Source organism: Chlorocebus sabaeus, chromosome 16, assembly GCF_047675955.1.
Source record: "Chlorocebus sabaeus isolate Y175 chromosome 16, mChlSab1.0.hap1, whole genome shotgun sequence".
Taxonomy (NCBI): Eukaryota; Metazoa; Chordata; class Mammalia; order Primates; family Cercopithecidae; genus Chlorocebus; species Chlorocebus sabaeus.
In genome coordinates, this window is record NC_132919.1 from 29,273,144 (window position 1) to 29,291,347 (window position 18,204).

Here is an 18,204-nt window from a genome sequence, read left to right on the forward strand (position 1 = left end):
TTTCTTCAGCTGAGGGCAACTCCTGGAAAGGGATTTAACTGATAGCTGTTGGCAAGTAATGCGCCCAGCAGCTGAAGAAATGAGCACCTTAGTCCTAAAGAGTGGTGTGCTCCTTGGTATGCTGTGATGGTTGGTTGTGCCAGTGGAGATGGGGGCGGTGGGTAGAATAAAGGGAATGCTACTGTAAAAGCTATTTATTTATTTATTTATTTAATAAGACAAGGTCTAACTCTGATGCCCAGGCTGGAGTGCTGGAATGCAACGGCACCATCACAGCCCACTGTAGCCTTGACCTCCTGGGCTCAAACGATCCTCCCACCTCAGCCTCCCAAGTAACTGGAACCACAGGCACATGCCACCATGTCCAGCTAATTTTTAAAAACCATTTTTGTAGAGATGAGGTTTCGCCATGTTGCCCAGGGTGGTCTTGAACCCCTGGGCTCAACTGATCCACCCACCTTGGCCTCCCAAAGCACTGGGATGACAGCATGAGCCACGGCTCCCAGCTTGGAACAAGACTCTTGAAGAAAATATTGGCAGAGCTTGTTGCCTGACCAAAAAACAGAGGCTGAATGAGAGAGATGCATTTAAAACAATATGAAACACTAAGGGTTCCCTGAATACTGTTGGACACTGCAAAATGGGGGAAGTTAGGATACAAATCTAATTCTGTTCTACTCTAAGGCTCATGCCTTTTCACTAGACTAGAGCTGGTCAAACTGGTGTTCCATGGGCTAAATTCAGACAGCAGACGTATTTTGTTTGGCTGCACAGCACTTAAAAAATGTAAATTGGCTGCCACTATGTAAAAATTGGAAGAGTTTATATGTAAGTTCAGATCTCTAGCTTCTCTTGAGTAACTAGAAGATCTAGCAACACTGGGTCAACATTCCTGCATGGCAGTAACTGGAGTTGAGTGACAGATACTCCTTAAATGGAGAGAGTATCTCTTATCTGGATAAATAGAGGTGGGCATATGCTCCTTAGTTCACCATAGTCTCCATGCATTACCTTCTTTGGCTTTTTTTTTTTTTTTTCTTTTTTGAGATGGAGTCACTCTGATGCCCAGGCTGGAGTGCAGTGGCACAATCTCAGCTCACTGAAACCTTGGCCTCCTGGGTTCAAGCAATTCTCCTGCCTCAGCCACCCTAGTAAGTAGTTGGGATTACAGCTATGTGCCACCACGCCTGGCTATTTTGTGTGTGTGTGTGTGTTTTTTTTTTTTTAGTAGAGATGGAGTTTCACCATGTTGGCCAGGCTGGTCAAACTCCTGACCTTAGGTGATTTGCCTGCCTTGTCCTCCCAAAGTGCTGGGATTACAAGCGTGAGCCACAGCACCCAGTCTTCTTTGGCATTTTTGTTTAGAATTCCTGCCATACATACTATGTATGATCTAACAAAGTACATAATGTATAACAGGTATTTGGATACTTTTATTTTTATTTATTTTTTAGAGACAGGGTCTTGCTCCATTGCCTAGGCTGGAGTACAGTGGCAAGATCACAGCTCACTGCAGCCTCGACCTCTCAAGCTCAAGTGATCCTCCCATCTCAGCCTCCCAAGTTGCTGGGACCACAGATGCACACCACTATGCCTAACTAATTTAAACAATTTTTCTTTGGTAGAGGCTGGGGTCTCACTATGTTGCCCAGGCTGGTCTTGAACTTCTGGGCTCAAGCAATCCTCCCACCTTGGCCTCTAAAAGTGCTGGGATTATAGGCGTGGGCCACCATGACTGGCCCATTTGGACACTTGATACTGGCTCAGCAGAACTGAATGAATTTAATTGGAGAGGAAGTTGGGGTGAAGTCTAGGCCTCTGACTGTAATGAGAGGCTTGGCACTCAGGGGAAGCAACAGAACAGGGAGTACAAATTAGGATGAATTAACGACATGCTGGCAGGAGCTTGAGTAAAGGAAGAAGAGCAGAGGGCCAGCAGAAGTTTGGGTGTCTTAGCACAGAGCTAAAGAAGAGTGGGCAATGGTGGAAGAAACTAGAGAAGAGGAAAGAAAGGCACAGAGGAACTTCAGCAATGGAATGCCAGGGAAGGCAAGGGAGCTGAAGGTTTGGGCAGTTGCATCCAATGTAGGGAAGAAGATCAGGGAGATAGACAGGCAAAAAGCCATGGCAACAAGGAAGTACTTAGGGACTTTCAGAGTAAGTACGAGAAAAGAAGAGGAAGGTTGTGGGTCTGAAGTTTAGCAGTGCAGTAGGGGCACTGGAATACTATCGTGGGGGTATGAGTGAGTGCTTTTTCAGGGGTCCTACTTGGGAGAAACATAGACATTCGTTTAATATTCATCCATTTCTTTCCAGCATTGTCATCATTCTGACAACATCTAAAAGAAATTAGTATCTGCATTGCATCCTTAAAAGAAGAAGGGACCAAAGACATGTCCAAACTGTCTTTTTGTTCTAGTGGAATAAAACATTTATTTAACATGTATTTTGGACAACCACCAACTGAGAGATTAGAAACTTTTCTCAAGGATGTATCTCTCTGTACGTGGGTTATTGACTTTGTGGATTTTCTGTAGTAAAATTAAAATTCTAGTTTTGTCCTCCCTTATCACCCAATGTCTTTCTGTGTGGCCTAACTGGCTGATTAGCGTGTGCTTGGAATGTGTAAATTCATTTTAACATTAGCCTAGGGGCCTGTGTGGTAGCTCACCCCTGTCATCCCAGGACTTTGGGAGGCCGAGGCAGAGGGATCACTTGACGCCAGGAGTTCCAGACCAGCCTGGGCAACATAGCAAGACTCTGTCTCTTCCACAAAAAAAAAAAAAAAAAAAAAAAATTAGCCAAAGCAGGGTGGCACTCACCTGTAGTCCCAGCTATTCAGGAGTTTGAGGTGGGAGGATCACTTCAGCCCAGGAGTCTGGGCTGATTGAGCCACTGCACTCCAATGCAGAGTGAGACCTTGTCTCTGAAAAACAAAAACATTCGCCTAGGTAAAATGTATCTAGGAAGACAAATTTTAAAATTACTCATTCCAGGCCAGGCGCAGTGGCTCACACCTGTAATCCTAGTACTTTGGGAGGCTGAGGTGGGCGGATCACAAGGTCAGGAGTTCAAGACCAGCCTGACCAATACGGTGAAACCCCGTCTCTACTAAAAATACAAAAATTAGCCAGGCGCGGTGGCGAGTGCCTGTAGTCCCAGCTACTAGGGTGGCTGAGGCAGAAGAATCACTTGAACCCGGGAGGCGGAGGTTGCAGTGAGCTGAGTGCACCTCTGCACTCCAGCCTGGGTGACAGGGTGAGACTCTGTCTTTAAAAAAAAAAAAATTACTCATTCCAAAGTCCAATGTCAGACATAGATTATCCGTTGTTTTGGATGTAATCCTCTTCCTGGAAAACTGGCACAACCAATTACACATGAAATCCTTTCAACTCTGGTATTGGAGGTATAGAGAAGGACTTTGTTTTAGGAGAGCCATAGTCTGCCTCTATTGTCCTTGGAGTTAAACCACCTAGGTTTACATCCTGACTCTGCCACCTGTCAACTCTGTGACCCTGGGCAAATCAAGGGTCTGAGGAGTGCAGGCTCCCAGCATTCCCACGGGGGTGGGGAACGTGACCTATTCATCAGATGAGGATAATGATATGTATTGAAAAGATTTGTTGAAATATTTAAAGAAGACGATGAATATATTGAATTAATAATGAAAGCGAGGCTCTAAAGGTGTTTTGAGGGTGGTGAAACTTGAATCTATTATCAGCTGTGCAAAAGTTATATTAACTTTGGTGGCTATGAGTTTTGCAGAGGAAACCTGGGCTTAAATCCCAATGCTAGACCCGGTGGCTAGACCTTGATTGCCACTGGGTCTAGCATTGGGATTTAAGCGACCTCTAAAAAAAAAAAATCACGGACTCTCTCTTTGGCCTTCCTTTTTTGTTTCTCAGCAGTCTACAAAGCTAAGAAGAACCTGAAAATCGGAGGGGGTGTACTTTATTTTTTCTGAGAACTTAAGGCTGAGAGCACAGCCTCCCCAGGAGATTAGCGGCAGAGATCCGCGCGCCCGGAGAATGGCTAGCCCCAGGGCGCCCTAACTTCCAACTCCGGGAACAATCCAAACCCAGAGGCCGGCGGGGGAGGGGACAGCCCTAGGGGGCGGTGGGGATGGGAGCGGATGCTCCGGGGTCAGCTCTGGCACTCGCCGGCTGAGCCCAGTGCCAGTCTAGGTGAGCCCCACGGCGGTGAGGGACGCTCGCCAGGCGGCCCAGAGGAGTTAGATGACGTCACCTCCAGGAGGACTCGCTTTTTCATTAATGAAACCGGCCGGCGCGGGCGCATGCGCGGCAGGCCCCCTTCCCTCTCGCTTCCCCCTCCCCTTTCCCAGCCGCGCTCTCAATCTCTAGCTCGCTCGCGCTCCCTCTCCCCGGGCTGTGGAAAGGATCCCACTTCCGGTGGGGTGTCATGGCGGCGTCTCGGACTGTGATGGCTGTGGGGAGACGGCGCTAGTGGGGAAAGCGACCAAGAGGCCCCCTCCCCTCCCCGGGTCCCCTTCCCCTATCCCCCTTCCCCCAGCCTCCGTGCCAACGCCCCCTTTCCCTCTCCCCCTCCCGCTCGGCGCTGACCCCCCATCCCCACCCCCGTGGGAACGCTGGGAGCCTGCACTCCTCAGACCCTCTCCTCGCCTCTTCCCTCACCTCAGCCTCCGCTCCCCGCCCTCTTCCCGGCCCAGGGCGCCGGCCCACCCTTCCCTCCGCCGCCCCCCGGCCGCGGGGAGGACATGGCCGCGCACAGGCCGGTGGAATGGGTCCAGGCCGTGGTCAGCCGCTTCGACGAGCAGGTAACGGGCCCGTGGCGGGCGGGAGGTGGGAGCGGAGTGGGGGTGGGGACAGAGTGGGTGAGGGGAGGTAGGAGCGGCCGCCTCCCCCGCGGCTGCCTCTGGCTCTGGAGGAAAGGAAGGGAAGAGAAGGGAAGGGGGGATAAGTGGGGGTGGCCAAGGCGGGAGGTGAGGGGTAGGAGGGGACAGCTGGGAGCTTGGGCTCCCTTTCCCTCCTAAGTCGGGGGGTGGGGCCTTGTCCCTGACCAGCCTCCGACCCTCCGTACCCTTTATCCCAGCCCTTCCGCTTGGGAATGGGGATGAGTGACCTGGGGGCCCCTTTAGGGGCGCGCCATCTGGATTTAATAATTACCCCCTTACTTTTGTTTTTGAGCAGAGGTGGGTAACGTTTAGGGGTTCTCTCTTCCTCTTCCCTCCGTGAACCTCCTAACTGGGGACGAGCGAACCCTAAGGCCTGTCTTATGTACCCACAATAGGAGAACGATAACATTCCGCCCCTCCCCCAGTTTCTTCAGCTTCCTCTCCTGGAGGGGGAAGAACAGAAGAAAGCAAGGAAGGCACAGGTTTTCTTACTTTCTGCTCCATCGTCTCATCCTGCCCCGAGAGCTTCAAGTGCACACTCACTGCACATCTTTGTGGTGCCCCAAAACGTCGTCCCCCATATCCTGATGACACAGACTGCCTTTTTTTTTTTTTATTGCCGTTTGCAGTGGAAACCGTGTTTCTGAAATATCTTCCCCTTCCTTGATAATTGTAGTCTCTCCCCCCGCCCTTTTTTTTTTTTTTTTTTTTTTGCCAGCGGTCTGAGGATGTGATGTATTCTCGAGTGAGGATGTTGGGGAGTAAGGGGAGAAGGGTGAAAGGAAAGTGAGAAACTGCTTCTGAGCCACCAACAACACACAGCAAAGCCAGCTGGGATATGGTCCTGGAGCAGATCATTCTGCTAGTGTTTGTGGTTGTTTTTGACTCTCTCCTCCTGGTTGACAAGAGAACTTTCATTGAGAATATTTGGGATGAAAAAAAAAAGTTTTGTAGCTTGAGGAGGTGACTTTTTATCGCCTGAGTTTCACACAATAAATCCTGGGGCTGATTAGAATGAATGCACGCAGCATAGCCTTTTGTCATTGGAAATTAGTTTAACTTTGTGTTGCTGTAGGTAGTTGGGGATGGTTTAAGGGATACTTTCTGCAGCTGTGGTTGCAATGGGCTTCCTGTGATGGGGGAATTGTTTAAGATTGAGTCAATCTATTTTGTTTACTGGATATAATGGTAAAACATTGTGGGAGTTGAAGGGGTGGGGGAAGAGCTCTTCCCTTATTTGATCCATAAACATTTCTTTACGGCACTCAAAGTGTTTCAGACCTACCTGGAAAATATCTGGGAATAGGCAGAGGAAGTTGAGAAGAAGCTATGTAGATAAAATAGAATTATGAAGCTGTCAGAGACTTGAAGGAATTGTTTTATCCATTCGTATGCTTCCAGACCCAAAGGCATATAAACCAAACTATACTAATCCATCTGTGGTTTAATGTTACTGCATATAAAATATTGCATTATTGATAGAGTGTTAGATTTAAAACTTGGTAGAAAAGACTCTGTAATTTTAAGAAAGGATTTAAAAGGCACATAGAAGAACCCCAAAGCTGACCCTTGCGGACAGCAGAATCTGGATGTAGGAGTTTGAAGGATTCATGCCGCAATTCTCCTTAAATTTTAAAAATTAAAAATTTTTTTCAGTTTTTTCTTAATTTTGTTTTTTTACTTCTTACCTGTTCATCTCTAGGCTTATTTACCATATTGGAAAAAGATATTTTAAAGAGGAACGATTTTGGACTGGGCACGGTGGCTCACGCCTGTAATTCCAGCACTTTGGGAGGCCAAGGCAGGTTGATCACCTGAGGTCAGGAGTTCGAGACTAGCCTGACTAACAGTGAAACCTCGTCTCTACTACAAAAATTAGCCTGGTGTGGTTGCGGGGACCTGTAATCCCAGCTACTCAGGAGGCTGAGGCAGGAGAATCACTTGAACCCAGGAGATGGAGGTTGCAGTGAGCCGAGATCATGCCACTGCACTCTAGCCTGGGCAACAGAGGAAGACTCTTGTCTCAAAAAAAAAAAAAAAAAAAAAAAGGAGTGATTTTGATTATATGCCCATTAATGCAAGAAAGTGTTTTTCCTTCTGTCCCTAGTGTTAAAAGACCTTAAGGCTTCGTTGTTATGCATATTGTGGAATCAAACTCACCACCATCTGTTAAAAATTAAGGACATAAGTTTTTAAAACAGCATTTTTCTGCATTCCTTATGTTGTAATTAAGAGAAAGCTATATAGCAGAGATTATTCCTCACTTTTTTTTTTTTTTTTTTAATTGAGACAAGGTCTCACTCTTTTGCCCAGGCTGGAGTGCAGTAGCTTGATGTCAGTTCACCCTTCCTTCCCGCATTCAAGTGATTCTCCTGCTTCAATCTCCCAAGTAGCTGGGATTACAGGTGTGCACCATCATGCCCGGCTAATTTTTGTATTTTTAGTAGAGACGGGCTTTCACCATATTGGTCAGGCTGATCTCGAACTCCTGACCTCAGGTGATCTGCCCGCCTTGGCCTCTTGAAGTGCTGGGATTATAGGCGTGAGCCACTGTGCCTGGCCTGTTCCTCACGTTTTTCTCTTAGAAAGTTAGTCTCTGACCTTGAGATGCAAAAATGTAAGGGTTTTCAGTGTTTAACATAAGGTACTTACATATATTAATTTATTATAGAAGTGATAAATATTGAATTCATATTAGAGTTCATCTTAAGGTTGAAAATGTCCTTTAGTCAGAAAACTGAGGCATAGGGAGGTTAAGCGACATAAATGTATTAACAAGAGCTTCAGTATGAAAAGTAGTGAATGCTTGACCATCAGGGAGATACTTTTCCTAAGTATCCCACAGAATTTGTTCTAATCCATTAAATATACTTAGAAGAGTTTTTTTTTTTTAATTTTTGAGACAGAGTTTCATGCTTCTTGCCCAGGCTGGAGTGCAATCATGCGACCTTGGCTTACTGCAACCTCTGCCTCCTGGGTTCAAATGATTCTCCTGCCTCAGACAAGTGGCTGGGATTACAGGCGCTGGCCACTACTCCTGGATAATACTTGTATTTTTAGTAGAGTTATGAGATTACAGGCGTGAGCCATCGCTTACATTTTTATTGAGGGGAGAAAAAGCCCTGCATGTACTGAGAGATATTTGTATAAGAATCTTAATAGTTGGCCGGGCGCGGTGGCTCACACCTGTAATCTCAGCACTTTGGGAGGCCAAGGTGGGCGGATCACGAGGTCAGGAGATTGAGACCATCCTGGCTAACACAGTGAAACCCCGTCTCTCCTAAAAATACAAAAATTATCTGGGCGTGGTGGCGGGCGCCTGTAGTCCTAGCTACTTGGGAGGCTGAGGCAGGAGAATGGCCTGAACCCGGGAGGTGGAGCTTGCAGTGGACTGAGATGGCACCACTGCACTCCAGCCTGGGCGACAGAGCGAGACTCCGTCTCAAAAAAAAACAACAAAAAAGAATCTTAATAGTTTCAACTGTTAATAAAACTTTTGAATTTTGGATTATGTTATCTGTACTTTGCTCTGCTGGGACTAGGGGAAGTTAAGCTTTTCCTTCTTATTACAGCTAAGAGTTTGCATGTTGGACCACTTACGCCCCCAGGGAGCATGTGCGTGTCAGAAGATGGCAACTCTGTTTATGATTGCTGTTTTGGTTGGATTTCTAATATTTAGTGTGATTAAAGCAGAAATGCATTTCTAGCCACTGCTGATTACGGACATATTGCACTCTGATGGGTATTGCTTAGCAACTTAGTGCAGTAGACTCAGTTAAAAGAAGTGGATGTGTGCCATATTGACATTTTGAGCTCACATTCTTGTGGGTAATATAAAATTCCTTAACCTGATAATATTGCAGCTAAACCTAGTATTTAGGGTCTAACTTGAATGAGTATTACCAATTTTAGAAGTAATCACCTCTTTGGTTAGGGAAATGACAGTTGCAAAGGTGAACAGCCAGAAAGCTGAATGTTATCAGTTACATCTTATGTCTCTCCTTAACCTGCCTTTATGGTGTCAGATAGCAAGTTTCTAATTGAAACTGACAAATTGTATGTGTGTAGCTTTTTTTTTTTTTCCCCTTGAGATGGAGTTTTGCTTTTGTCTCCCAGGCCAGAGTGCAATGGCGAGTTCTCAGCTCACTGCAACCTCTGCCTCCCGGGTTCAAGCCATTCTCCTGCCTCAGCCTCCCGAGAAGCTGGGAGCTACCACACCTGGCTAATTTTTGTATTTTTAGCAGAGACGGAGTTTCACCATGTTGGTCAGGCTGGTCTCGAACTCCTGACTTAAGGTGATCTACCTGCCTTGGCCTCCCAAAGTGCTGGGATTACAGGTGTGAGCCACTGTGCCTGGCCAGGTGTGTAGCTTTTAATTGTGGTTCATTAACCCGGTTTCTAAGCAAATTAGAACCTTCTGTGTATCTCACCTAGTTCTGTATGCCCCACTGGTCCCTGTAGAGCTTTATTTCTGAAAGGAAATATGGGAAAACTATGGATATTTGAACTTGAAAAAGAAGTCCATCCCAAAATCATTTGTTGTAAATATGATTATTTAAAGCAATTATATTTTCCATATCTGATCAAGCAAAAGCAGTATATAAAAGCCAAAAAAAACCATTTAAATAATATGTTACAGAATAAACTCTGATTTTAGAGGTTATAATGGCATATCTGTTCTCATACATTGAGTGTTCATCTGAATGTACTTTGAATATGCGGTGAGAGGTTCACAGTATAAAATGATTGGCAAGTATCTTCGAAATTACAAACCACGTACTAATTAGACAAATAGATTTGCAAAACTTTGAAGCTTTTTGGATTTAAAAAATACCTCCTAGCTTCATTCTTCAAGCCTGGTCTGTAATTTTTATAAGGCCTTATAATAGTTGAAAATGAGTACTAATTTGTTTTGTTTTGTTTTGAGACGGAGTCTCGCTCTGTCACCCAGGCTGGAGTGCAGTGGCCGGATCTCAGCTCACTGCAAGCTCCGCCTCCCGGGTTCACGCCATTCTCCTGCCTCAGCTTCCCGAGTAGCTGGGGCTACAGGCGCCCGCCACCTCGCCCGGCTAGTTTTTTGTATTTTTTTTTTTAGTAGAGATGGGATTTCACTGTGTTAGTCAGGATGGTCTGGATCTCCTGACCTTGTGATCCGCCCGTCTCGGCCCCCCAAAGTGCTGGGATTACAGGCTTGAGCCACCGCGCCCGGCCATGAAAATGAGTACTTTTTTATGGTGAGGAATACTTTATGGTGAGTGAGAAATAATGCTTATTCTTCCAATTTTAGTGTATGTGGTGCTGAAGCGAGCACAATAATGCTTATTCTTTACTTTGGAATTTTTTTTTTTTTTTTTTTTTTGAGATGGAGTCTTGCTCTGTCGCCCAGGTTGGAGTGCAGTGGCGTGATCTCAGCTCACTGCAACGTCCGCCTCCTGGGTTCAAGCGATTCCCCTGCCTCAGGTTCCCAAGTAGCTGTGACTACAGGCGCGTGCCACCACGCCCAGCTAATTTTTTATTTTTAGTAGAGACAGGGTTTGACCTTGTTAGCCAGGATGGGTCTCAATTTCTTGACGTCGTGATCCGCCTGCCTTGACCTCCCAAAGTGCTGGGATTACAGGCATGAGCCATCGTGCCCGGCCCAGAATTCATCCTTTAAAAAAATTTCTTCCAACTGTTCCTCAGTTCTCTGCACCCCTTACACTTTCCACCTTATCTGTCTAGGAACTAATTTAGTCTCTATGTGGGCTTCTTTCTTTTTCACTTTTCAGGCTAAGATTTCCTTTCTCTTGGAAATCAGACGTTTACTTCGTCCTGCAGCTCTCTCTGTGGACCAGCCTTTTTTGTTGTTGCCAGATACCCGCCTCTACTGTTTATCCACTCAGTTCCTTTATAACTCTGAAAAGTAGCTCCTGCTTCTGCTTTCCTTCTTGATTGCTGTTTTCTTTAAAGTGATTCCTTATGGCAAAACATAGTGGTCTTTGCTTAGTTGTAATGCCACTGTGATGTTCCAGTACCCACTGGAAACCAATCTCTTCTAGTTCCCAAGACACAATACCTTTCTGCTGAATTGGAGTTCCTTAGTGGTGGTCTTAGTTTTGTTCTGTTATTCACTGCCTTTGTCCCTATCCTAGCCATTAGCTTTCCTATAGATCCTTGATTTCCTCATCTGTTGAAAAAGAAGTGGCTAGAAAATCTTTTAGATTCTTTCAAGTTTAAATATTCGGTGATTTTAATATTCTAACAGCATGTCTCTGTGACCTAGCAGTCTACTGGGAGCTGACCCCACTTAATTTACTAAACTCTTTCCCATTATGCCTCTGCATGCACATATGTTCCAGGCAGGTCACCTCAGTCTCTTCTGTATGTATCTTGCTTCTTCCCACTTCTTGGTCTTTGTTTCTGCCAGTCCCTGTCTGAATGCTTTAATTCCTCCTTTGTGCTTTTCTAATTCCTGTCCTTCCTTCAGTGTTCAGCTCAGACTTCATTTTTTTTTCCCCATGAGGTTGTTTCACACTAAACTCTCCTATCTCACTTCTTGGTATCCTTGTCACCTGGAGTTTTACAGAACCACACAGTAAGTTTTCTTCCTTTAGGAGAGTTGGTTGAACACAGCTTGGTTTGTTTTCTTTTTTTCTTGTCTTTTTATCAAATGGAGTGTATACTTTCTGAAAAGCAATGAACCCCATTTGAATTCTCTTCTAGTCACCCCAGTGCCCAGCACAGTCTTAAGCACACAGAACATTGATGGAATGTTTTTGAAATGATTCCTGGTTGAAGGGTAGACTGGCTAAATAAAAAAAAAGAGTACTTTTGGCTTTGTTTTACTGAATTTTACTTCTGTGTTTGTAATAGCCTAGGTTTGATAAGTGATATTTTAACTAGGAATGAGTAAGAAAATTAGCATAAAGAAGGAATTTATACATATTTATATTTCCTCCCATAGAGCAAACATGTTTTTTGAATCAGGTTTCAGATCTGATCAACTACTTTTGTAATTTTGGATTTGTCACTTACTGTTAGGACATTTTGCAGTAGTCTGATAGGATATGAATGTGAAGCACTTTGAAAAGTCTAAAATTTTTCTAATATAGGATTTATATGTTTTCTTTATAGCTGATTACTTTTTTTTTTTTTTTTGTGATAGAGTCTTGCTGTGTCGCCCAGGCTAGAGTGCAGTGTAGCTTATTACTGATTATTGTGTTTTCACTAAATAAGGGCACGTAGGCCAGGTGTGGTAGCTTATGCTTGTAATCCCAGCACTTTGGAAGGCCCAGGTGGGAGGATTGCTTGAGGCCTTGAGTTCAAGACCAGGCTGGGCAACATAGTGGGATGCTGTTTCTAAAAAATATTAGTTGGATGTGGTGGCATGTGCCTGTAGTCTCAGCTACTCAGGAGGCTGAGGCAGGAGGATCACTTGAACCCAGGAGTTCAAGGATACAGTGAGCCATGATTGTGCCACTGTACTCCAGCTTGGGTGAGACCCTGTTGGAGGGTCTGTCTTCCAAAAAAAGTGTGAGACCTCAAGAGTGAGACCCTGTCTTCCAAAAAAAAAAAAAAGGGAGTGTGACTAGTCTCTGGATATTCCTTTGTATGTACCTTGGCCAATATATGCCTTACTTTAGTATCCATTGGCAAGTTCTTTTTTTCTTCTTCTTTTTTTTTTTTTTTTTTTGAGATAGGGTCTCGCTGTATTGCCCAGGTTGGAGTGCAGTGCCATGATCTCAGCTCATGGCAAACTCCACCTCGTGGGTTCAAGCGATTCTCATGCCTCAGCCTCCCAAGTAGCTGGCATTACAGGCATGTACCACCACACCCGGCTAACTTTTGTATTTTTAATAGAGACAAGGTTTCGCTATGTTGGCTGGTCTCAAACTACTGACCTCAAGCGATCCGCCTGCCTCAGCCTTCCAAAGTGCTGGGATTATAGGCATAAGCTATGGCGCTGGGTTAATATTGTTACATTTTATTTTAAATGTTCCTGTTTTTTGCCCTACTCTTTTTATTTGACTTTTTAACTATTAGGAAATTAGATTCTTTTCTTAAATGTGTATTATTATTATTATTATTATTATTATTTTGAGACAAGGTCTCGCTTTGTCGCCCAGGTTGGAGTGTAGTGGTACAATTTTGGCTCAATGCAACCTCTGCCTCCTGAGTTTAAGCGATTCTCCTGCCTCAGCCTCCCAAGATTACAGGCATGTACCACCACACCCAGCTGATTTTTTTTGTATTTTTAGTAGAGGCGGGGTTTTACCATATTGGCTAGGCTGGTCCCGAACTCCTGACCTGAGGTGATCCACCTGCCTCAGCCTCCCAAAGTGCTGGGATCACAGGCTTGAGCCACCATGCCGGCCCTATTTTTGTATTTTTACTAGAGACGGGGTTTTGCCATATTGGCCAGGCTGGCCTCAAACACCTGCCTCAGCCTCCCAAAGTACTGGGATTACAGGTGTAAGCCACTGTACCTGGCCTTAAGTCTGCTTTTAAAAAATGTTTTGGCTGGGTATGGTGGCTCATGCCTATAATTCAAGCTTTTTGGGAGGCTGAGGTGGGAGGATCACTTGAGCCTCAGAGTTTGAGACCAGCCTGGGCAACAGAGTGAGACCCCATCTCTATAAAAAGTGAAAAAAAAAAAAAAAAAAGAAAAAATCAGCCAGTGTGCATTGGTTAAAAGTAAAGTAAAGAAAAAGCAGACAGAAATTAGCCAGGTGTGGTAGTATATGCTACTTGGGAGGCTGAGTCAGGATTACTTGAGCCCAGGAAATTAAGGCTGCAGTGAGCCATGATTGCACCCACTACACTCTGGCCTGGGTGAGACCCTGTCTCAAAACAAAAACATTTTTTTAATATGGAGAAAGTATTTTTGTTTTTCATTTTTTATTTGAGTACAGGCCACTGTACCAACCAAAAATTTTGTCCTTAAAATTTGAGTCATATAATACAGTAGTAAGAATGCCGTATTTTTCACATCTTTGTTCTTTAAATTACTCAGATTGCTATGGGGCATTTTTGTCGTAGCTTTCAAATTTGGTGTTCTGGGGTTCTCTACGTAGACTATATTGTTGCATTCTAACAACATACTTTTAAGAATAAGCAGTGTATTAATTAAAAATGTGTTTTCCGCTTGTGTTTCTTAGGTCTGCGTCTATTTTGGAGGTGTGTGTATATATAAGTCAAGGGACAGGAGGTATTGGAAGGCTCTAAAGGAAGTTTAAGGAGGAGAATGTTCTGTAGAAGTGAAAGGGGAGATTTGTGGTCAGCTTAAACTGTTAAAAGGCTTGGGATCAATACCGAAGCAGAATATGAGCATCTTAATCTGTGTCTTTGCAAAGGATTGACTTGTGTTTATAAAAGCATTGGCTTGTTTTGTCTGACATCTTTTAGAATACCTCATTTTCTTGGGGGTGGGAAGGGAAAGATGAGACCATTTGTTTTGATCTTGAAGGATAGAAAAGTGGTTTTACATCATAGTGACTGTGAATTAAGTTTAGGGTTTCAACAAGTTATAAATTTCTGTATCATACTATGTGGTAGACCCTTCAGTAAACAGAGTACTCTCAGGTGTTTAATGCTATAGGATATGAATTATAACTGCTATTTATAGTACCCTCTCTAAAGTCTCTTAAAGACGATCCATTTGATCACTTCAAATGTTATATGCTTGTGATATATGGTTATATTCTCCACATATAACTGGTTTTTAAAAATTGTTTATTATTCATTTGTTTTAGAAGTGAGGTCTCTTTTTGTTCCTCAGGCTGGAGTGCAGTGGTGTGATCATAGCTCACCATAGCCTCGAACTCCCGGGCTCAAGTGATCTCCCATCTCCTGAATATCTAGGAATATGGGTGTGCGCCACCATGCCTGGCTATTATTTTAATTTTTTTTGTAGAGACGGCATCTTGTTATGTTGCCCAGGCTGGTCTCAAACTCTTGGCCTCAAGTAGTCTTCCCACCTTGGCTTCCCAAAGCACTGGAATTATAGGCGTGAACTGCTGTGCTGAGTCCTGAGTGGCTTTTGAGCCATGGACTATATCATCAAAAAAGCTTCTGTTGAGACAAAGCTTCAAGGGGAGTTCATCCCACTAAAATGAATAATTGGCATTACATTCTAAAACTTTACATATTCTTACCATAAATGGTACTAATTACTTTGCAGTAGCAGTAACTTGAGGTGCAAACTTCCAGATTGCATATTTTATTTAAACCATAGTCTGGCACTCATGGTTTGGCTTAGGGTTGCCACTGCAGTCCACAAGCTGTCGCCTGCTCTTATTCATATTTTATAGCTTTGAATGTCTTATTCCGTTGAACTTCAGAGAACTTTTTTTTTGAGATGGAGTTTTGCTCTTGTTGTCCAGGCTGGAGTGCAATGACGTGATCTTGGCTCACAGCAACCTCCGCCTCCCAGGTTCAAGAGATTTTCCTGCCTCAGCTTCCCGAGTAGCTGGGATGACAGGCATGTGCCACCATGCCCAGCTAATTTTGTTTTTTTAGTAGAGACAGGGTTTCACCATGTTGGTCAGGCTGGTATCGAACTCCCAACCTCAGGTGATCTGCCTGACTTGGCCTCCCAAAGTGCTGGGATTACAGGCATGAGCCACCATGCCCGGCCGAGAACTTAACTTTTTCTGATGAAATTCTTTCCTGTTCCACCTCATTCCCGTGTCCCACCCCCACCAACAGAGTGGTGTATCTAGCACAAGAGGCATGAAGTTAATTTAGTAAATAGCAGGACTGCTAGAAACTTTTAAGGATTTTATTTAACTTATTTTCAATCAAAATTTTATACTCAGATAATGACCTTTTGGGAAGTTATGTCTCTTAATGATCTCAAGTGGTGACCATTTTCTGTTGACACAGTTTCTCTCAGGTCGTTCTCATAGTAATTTGGGCATGAGAAAACAACTTTTACCATTTTAGACTTGTGAGGGTAGCCTACTATGTAGTAAAAGAAAAAGCTCTTGACTGTGCAATTTGCAGTGTGGTCTTGGGGAAGTCTCTTAACCTCTCTGAACATCAGTTTTCTATGTTTTCATATGTAAAGTGGGCATGATACTTAACCTACTTACATCATGGGCTTGTTTAATGACTTAGGTATGAATCTTACATGAAAGGAAGCTGTAAATAGTCATAAAAATGTATTAGCATCTGTGCACTATTTCTATCCATTCTTTATAATTTGGTGATTATTATTTCTATTCTACATGAGAAAAAAGTTACAGAGGCAAAACAACACATTCACAATCATATGATATCTAATTAACTGAGTTAAACTAGAGTATGGATGTCTTAATCCTTAGATCACTAACTTTCCAATAAATAGTCTTAAGTCTAAATTTTACTAACAGGTAGTACAAATATGCAAAATGAGGGATGTGTGATTGCCTCTTCACTCGAAGATGATATATTATGTTTTTCCTTTTATGTTCATGTTAGAGTATCTGAATCTTTTTAAGTTGGTTATATGTTAGAAATAGACGTAAATTTTAAAATTATATCCTTGATTTCGTTATGTATTCTGGTCACTTTATCAAAACGTCTTCATTTGTTAGAAGTTGTAACATTGTTTCCCTTTTATTTAGTTATATACTCTCTGTATCTTCTTAAGTGACAGAATAGAATTTGTGAGAATACCAACAGAAATATACATACAGCTATAAATATGAGATTATCATTCTTTGATGTTGGTATTGCACAATCTGTTTTCGTAAAGTTAGTTTTGTATTCTAAGAACATTTTACTTAGAATTTGATTACATTTGATTAAACTTTGGTAGTATTTGAATGAAGATTCCTGGATGTGGTTTTTTTAATTGTTACATCTACTTTTTCAGTTTTTCTTTTTCCCTAGAACAACTCTCAAATCCTTCATCTTGTCTTTTGGAGTATTTTTTCTACTCTCCTGTCTTTATCAATGCCTTCTATTTCTGTCCCACCGTGGGTCTGGGAAAATGTTGTGCCTTTATGTTCCATGTGAATCTTCTTCCTTTTGGGTAATGAGTGAGGAGGAAAAAAAGGAAAGTATTTATTTCCCTGTTATGTTTCAGTTTTTGGCCTCTGGTAAGTGAATCTGCAGTAGGGAATGACGGTGATGGTAGGTTTTGTTTTAGTCATATGTTAACAACAAAGATCAATGAAGACCTGAAGTTCTTGTTCCTCTCATGACACAAGCTGCCTTTGTGCCTCAGAATTCATAAAATTTAAAAATCTCCATATAAGGTCAAATTTTACAATTCTTAAAATGGATTTTTTGTTTCTTTTTTATTGAGCCAGCCCTCTGGCTGAAAAAATAATTCCAGTCAGTAATTGACTAGTCACAGATTCTTAGTTAGAAGGAATCTGAGATTATTTAAGTCCTACTTGTACAGTATCCCTGACAGCTGATTGTCTAATCTCTATGTGGACATTAAAAATAAAAAAAGTAGTAATTCATATCCTAGTAGTATGGAAAATGCAGCAAAATCACAAAAAGTAAATATCATTACTAATATTGTGACTCAGAACCACTGTTAAGATTTTGGTGCGTGGTTTTTTGTTTTTTGTTTTTTGTTTTTTGTTTTTTGTTTTTTTTTTTTTTTTGACAGAGCCCCACTCTGTTGCCCAGGCTGGAGCTCAGTGGCGCAATCTCACCTCACTGCAGCCTCCACTTTCCAGGTTCAAGTGATTCTTCTGCCTCAGGAGTAGCTGGAATTACAGGCACGTGCCACCACACCCAGCTAATTTGTGTGTGTGTGTGTGTGTGTGTGTGTGTATATATTTTTTTTTTTTTAGTAGAAATGGGGTTTCACCATGTTTTTTTAGTAGAAATGGGGTTTCACCATGTTGACCAGAGGATGGTCTTGAACTCCTAACCTCAGGTGATCCTCCCGCCTTGGCCTCCCTAAGTGCTGGGATTACAGGTGTGAGCCACCACGCCCAGCCAGTGCATGTTATTAAATGTGCTGATTCTGAAATCAGACTGCTTAGGTTTGAATCTCTGGTCTCTGCTACTGCTTTTAGCCCTTGGACTAGTTACTTAACCTCTTCAAACTTCAGTTTATTCACTTGTAAAATAGAGTTAAAAGCACCTATTTCATAGAGGTGGTTGTGAGATTTGATAAAGAAATGTATGTAAAGCATATGACACAGTTTCTGGCACATAGGACCTCAATAAAGGTCAGTATTATTGTTAGGGTGTTGGAATTGAATTACTTAAATTGTTTTATAATCTGTTCTTTTAATATAAACACTTACCATATGATTACGTTTTCTTTTATATTGTTTTAAAATTTAAGGGATTATAGGTAATGTTTTTTCTATTCTTTTTTTTTTTTTTCCTTGACCTCAAGT

General features: G+C 42.9%; 1 protein-coding gene across 2 annotated transcripts in view; it reads left to right on the plus strand.

Moving 5' to 3' along the window:
- The first annotated feature begins 4,373 nt into the window (after positions 1-4,373).
- The window catches only part of NF1 (neurofibromin 1), a 287,975-nt gene continuing 274,144 nt past the window's right edge, over positions 4,374-18,204 (plus strand). For both annotated transcript variants that reach the window (XM_008010958.3, XM_008010961.3), the window contains exon 1: positions 4,374-4,795. In XM_008010958.3, coding sequence (XP_008009149.1) covers positions 4,736-4,795 — 60 coding nt within the window. In that variant the 5' untranslated portion in view covers positions 4,374-4,735. The remainder of the gene's footprint in view (positions 4,796-18,204) is intronic.